This window comes from Myripristis murdjan, chromosome 5, assembly GCF_902150065.1.
Source record: "Myripristis murdjan chromosome 5, fMyrMur1.1, whole genome shotgun sequence".
NCBI classification, from domain to species: Eukaryota; Metazoa; Chordata; class Actinopteri; order Holocentriformes; family Holocentridae; genus Myripristis; species Myripristis murdjan.
This window is the reverse complement of record NC_043984.1, coordinates 20,658,208-20,663,502: the sequence shown is the minus strand read 5'-3', so window position 1 is coordinate 20,663,502 and position 5,295 is coordinate 20,658,208. Positions and strand designations below refer to the sequence as shown.

At 44.8% G+C, this 5,295-nt stretch overlaps 1 protein-coding gene across 2 annotated transcripts; it reads right to left on the bottom strand.

Annotated features, from left to right (window-relative positions):
• Nucleotides 1-139: 139 nt before the first annotated feature.
• zc3h10 (zinc finger CCCH-type containing 10) lies at nucleotides 140-4,957 on the bottom strand. Of its 2 annotated transcripts, none has more exons than XM_030051381.1 (3): nucleotides 4,867-4,957; nucleotides 1,226-2,517; nucleotides 140-1,134 (listed from the first exon to the last, which is right to left on the bottom strand). In XM_030051381.1, the coding sequence occupies exons 2-3, from the start codon at nucleotides 2,372-2,374 to the stop codon at nucleotides 622-624; spliced, it is 1,662 nt and encodes a 553-aa protein (XP_029907241.1). In that variant the 5' UTR covers nucleotides 2,375-2,517; nucleotides 4,867-4,957; the 3' UTR covers nucleotides 140-621. The 2 variants fall into 2 exon arrangements, with proteins under 2 accessions (XP_029907241.1, XP_029907240.1); XM_030051380.1 differs by having other exon boundaries at nucleotides 4,746-4,947.
• Between the last annotated feature and the right edge of the window lie 338 nt (nucleotides 4,958-5,295).

Here is a 5,295-nt window from a genome sequence, read left to right as displayed (position 1 = left end):
TTCTTTTACAGGTCTGAGTTGTTCACAACCTCTACAAAGCTCAAAACTTAATTACCCCTTCTGTGTGAGCAAAATAAGTATGGAAAAAAAAAAATGGAGCAGTTAAAATAGCAGTTTGAAACAAGGTGACAACATAAGATACTTTGTTGAGTGGTTGTTATTCTTGTTTTCCTTGATCTGAGCAAAATATCAAAGTTAATTTACACAAGAGCAGCCCACAAAAATATAAACAGAACCTACTGCCAAATCTCCTTGTAATGACACAACAGTCAGTGTGAGTTACGGGAATGCTTCAGACACAATGACCTCACATATTTTCAGTTTGTTGCTATTTTGGTGCCTATGTTTGAAAAGGCCCCAACTGCACATAGGCATTTGCTGAGTTCATGGGTCAGTCCAAAGGAAACATTTATTTGTTTTGTGGCCACAGAACAGACTGAAAAAGCTGGACAGAAAAGTCTTTTTGCTTGCTCTCTGGTGGGCTTATCAGTTTACCTCACTGTGGCAACTGTAGTCAGAAGCTACTGGTCTCTGTAATGAGTTGAGTCTCAAACACATAAAAGAGACAATGTTCAAAATCCCTCCTTACTTAAGGGTAATAAAGTCCTGACGAGGAATCAGTTAGTGAGGCAGAGTGGTGATCCTCATGCTCTGACTAGCAATGGGGTACGACACCATTGGGGTGGTGGCATGGCTCATAGTAATGACCGGCAGAGGTTGTGCCATGGATACTGCCACTGGTGCCACAGATACAGCAACTGGTGCCATGGAAACAGGGGGTGCCATCCCCTGGGCAATGGTCTGTGCCAGGGCAGCTGAGAGGGGGGTGATCTCTGGATTGAGATGGGGCGGAGGGGCTGTGGGTGGGGCAGCATTAGTTGGTGGTGCTGTAGGGGCACCCGTGGGAGCTACTAGGTCCTGCTGGGTGACGGGCCGAGGCTGCAGTCCAGCGCTGCTCAGGGTGGTGTGGGTTTGGGCAATGCTGTGATTGTAGGAGCTTACTGCACCCACAGGGGGCGCCAGACTCTGCTCGGTGGGGGCTGGTGTGGAAGACAGTGTCATCACCTTGGCCTGGCTTCGGAACTGGGCATTCTGCTCCAAGAGAACCTCATTGGTGGCAATAAGATTCGAAACCTGACAAATACATAAAAACAAATTTGAGCAGGAAATACACATTTTTGTATTTTCTTCAATCACTTTGTAATTTGATATCTTTCAGTCTAACCTGCTTCTTCAGCTCTTCCACTCTCTTCCTCAGCAGGGAGTTTTCTTCCTCCAGGAACCGGTACTCCAGAGGACGAGGTGGCAAGGTAGCCTGGACCCCCAACTCATAGTGCCCACCTCCACTCCCATCCGCCAGCCGCAACCCCTCCAACCTCCGTCTCTTCAGCTGCAGTGCAGTGTGGTCCACAGAAGCCTCCAGGGATCCCGTTTCAAACAGACCACTCTCAAACAGGGGGTCATACACAGAACAAGAGCCCCTGTCATAACGACGTTGTCCTAAGGAACCTATGGATAAACAGCCGCTCATTCCTCCACCCCCTACTCCCCCAACTCCTGAGATACCTGGATCTCGGCAGCCACCCAAGCTGGGGCAGCCCATTCCCATCATATTGCTTCCACCTCCGCCCCCAACAAGTCCTGCCATTCCTCCACAGGCACCTCCTCCACCTCCACCAACCCCTCCACCAGCATTAACCATCCCACTGACTCCTGGCCCCATAACACCACCCACTCCCACCCTTGACGGTTCATACTCATAGTCCTTCTTGACATGCCGAAATTTACATTTATTGCCCCTTTGACACTCCCCCTTCAGGAAGTCTCTGCAGATAGGGACCTCTCCCCGACTGTGGGGGAGATCCATGGGAGACAGGCCCAGTCGTGCTGCAACTTTCCCTCTGAGTCTGAGTGGCAGCTCTCCTGTCTTCTTGTAATAGTCCTCATCCTCTTTGGAGCCATGTACAAAGCGGCAGTTAGAGCGCATGCACTCTTTATTTTGATGGTCATGACAGAAGATAAATTCATTCTTCTGTACTCCCAAGTCTGGCACCTCATTGAAGTCTGGATGTCTGAAGCGACAACGCTTCCCTCTCTTGCAAACATTGCGTATGAAGTCCCTGCAGACACCGTCCAAAGCCAGTCCAGAACCCAGCCCGCCGCTTCCGCCATTCCCACAACTGTTGCCGTTTCCAAGAGCCCCTCCTCCCCCCATTCCCCCAGAGCCAGAGACGCTGCCCCCAACACCTCCCCCTGAACCCACTCTGCCCTCTCCCGTGCCCCCGCCTAAACTAGCTCCAGGTCCACCTTCGTCACCCAGGCTGCCACCACTCCCACCACCGCTAGACAGGTAGGAACTGTCCCGGTCAGGCATGGCGCTCGGCCCAGCTTGATGAGAAAACAGCACTCATGTGTATCTGGGGGGTTGACGTGGCTGGACAACCATTCACAAGCACAGGTAAACAGGTCATGAAAATGACGGATTTCCTTGAGCAGAGGAATCTTCTATTCACAGATCTGAAAAATAAATAGAGACACACCCGTTGAAAAAGTGATATAAGGTACAGCAGATGTGAAGTAATAATAATCTCTATTGTCCACAGATGTGGAAATTTAACTTCAGATTCACAAGTTTGTTAAAAACACATCACTGTTAATCACAAAAAATTATAAATTGCAAAAACAGATACAGTTCCAGTCCAAATGGTGTTGACAAGTTTAGCAGAGTTACTGCGTGTGGTATGAAAGACTTTTTGTAAATGTTCTCAGTTGCTGCTACGGCTCTATAGCATCTTCCCGAGGGCAGTTTCATGAACTCTTTATTGAGAGGATGAACAGGATCAGACACAATATTCCCAGCTTTTTGTTTCACCTTTTATATATACATCCTAGTTGTCTCTGCTCTTTCCCAATAATTTTACTGGCAGTTTTTATATTTCTGGAAATGAAAAGTTTAACCAGTTTCCACAAGATTTATGTAAACAGTCTCTAAAACTCCCTTACTTATATGAATCCAGTTTCCTGATTTAGATACAAGCCTTGCATTCTTTTTTTAAAGATCTATTCTGTGTTAGCTGTAAAACTTGTGCAAAACAAGTGCCATCAAAAAAGGTTCCTCAGTATTTAAACTTCTCTACTGCTTCAACAGTCTCTTAATAACCAGCTCTTAGTTTAGTTAATAAAAAGGCCTCTGTCTTCACACCACTTAGTAGACTGATATGTAGACGGATGAACAGTGTCCCCTGTCTGCATAAGACCAACTAACACCATGTCATCAGCATATTTAAACAATTGAAAAGTTTAATTCATAATCTGTATTTCATTAGTATATAGGAAAAACAAGACTGTTGAGAGCACACAGCCTTGAGGTCCTCCTGTAGTCAAGATGATTTTATCAGAAGTAACACCACTGTACCACACTCTCTGTGGTCGATCTGTGAGGAGCTCTTTCATCCACTGTATATCATGGCTGTTGGTGTTAATGTCACAAAGCCTTTTCATCAGTTTGTTTCTGCATGCACTTAAAAGCTGAGATCAAATCTAAACATAGGAGTCTGGCATAACTCTTACACAGCAGTAGATATTTACTAACAGTATTCATCAGTGTCAGTGTTGCATCACCAGTACCTCAGCCTCTCTTACATGCAAACTGAGGTGGGTCAAACCATTCACTGAGAGATGTTGAATGATTGTTTACTATAACCCTCTCCATACATTTAGATAGGATGCTGATAAATGCAACTGGTCCAAAATTATTAAGCTCTGCCACTCGTGGCTTCTTAGGGACAGGCATGATATTGGTGAGTTTCCGTGTGTTGGGAACAGTGTTCATTCGATAAAAGCTGGAACAATTTTGTAAAAACTGGTGTGCGGTGAAACCTAAATGATTTAATCACCCTGTCCCTTAATACATCAGGTCCAGGTGCTCTACTAGGTTTGATTCTTGCTGGGCTAACTGCTACTTCCACCTGTCAGTACAATTATGAAGTGATCAGAAATGTCTGTAAGGACATCAAAGCAGGGGTGGTTATTGAGTCTAGAGTAGAAATGATTCAGGTCATTAGCAAAAGACATACCCCTCTTCAGTGGGACATCTTGACTTATCCCTTCATTACCCATCATAACACTGGATCTGTTCTAGCCTTCCATTACCTGAACATAGCTGACTCTCTACATTGTCTTTATATTTCATCCTATTCCTCTTTAAAAACTGACATTAGTTTCTTCCTCTTAAGCATACACAGGTCAACATCCCCATTAATAAAAGCAGTTCTTCTCTCTTCAATACACTGTCCCATTTCTGTAGAAGCCTCTGTTTTGTTATTGGGGTACACTCTAATAGTTTCTTGGCAGTGACATTAGCCCCTCATATCATAAACTGGATTAAGATACATGGTTCAACCGGAGGAGGCTATGGCACTGGCACGTGATAGATGGAAATAATAGGAAGCACGAGCACTGCTGTTTACATTGGAGGCTGAGCAACAGTCGGCGCTTTCGCACCCCAAACTAGCCCTTTGATTCAAATGGTATAAAACTACAATGGATTTCCGACCGCATTCCTTAAAACTGTACTCCCTCAACAAAATCCCGAGTAAGTACATCTACGAGTTTGCCGCGCTGTGAGGCTGGTGGCTGTAAACTAGCCAGCTAGCTCGCTGACAACATGAGCCAGCCAATGTTAGCTGGCTAGCTGGCTAACGCTGATGTTATCTGGTTAAGGTTAAAGGTTGTTGTAGGCTTACCACGAACGCACCCGGAGCAGCATGCGGAGAACAGCTTCCCATTAAACCAGAACTACCTCCGAGAATCTGAGTAATACACAGTTATTTACACAAACAACAACAACAATCAGCCTGTCGTTACTTGACAATTCCTCAAGGCCAAGTCTTCTTCTTCGTCTTCCTCTCCTCTGTTTGTGTTCTTCTTCTTCTTCTTGTGTTTTTCCTGTGATTGACAACCAATTAAAAATGTGTTTTACTGCCACCTATCGAATTGGAGTGTATGTGCAGTATAAGTACTACAGTTGCGCCCCCCTGAGGACAGTTGAGATCCTGTGAAAGCAGTAAAATCATACATCTGTGGGTCGCTAATACATTACCAAACAAATAACAAATTGTGAATTTTTTAATGCAATGAAAATCATTTGCGTTAACAAGATAAAAATGTGGAAAGAAATAGTTTTCCATATGAACTAAGCGCACCATATTCTCTGTTGAATGACAGACTATGGTTTCACTTCACCTGAACTATCTCAAACTTCCACTCATTTTCTTAATCAAACAGATAAGATTA

Bases quoted from the DNA above. Each gene is read 5' to 3' on its own strand.
- zc3h10 (XM_030051381.1), bottom strand. From the start codon at position 2,374: ATGCCTGACCGGGACAGTTCCTACCTGTCTAGCGGTGGTGGGAGTGGT. The intron at 1,135-1,225 runs GTTAGACTGAAA...TGTATTTGTCAG, and splicing joins TGGAAGAGCTGAAGAAGCAG to GTTTCGAATCTTATTGCCAC.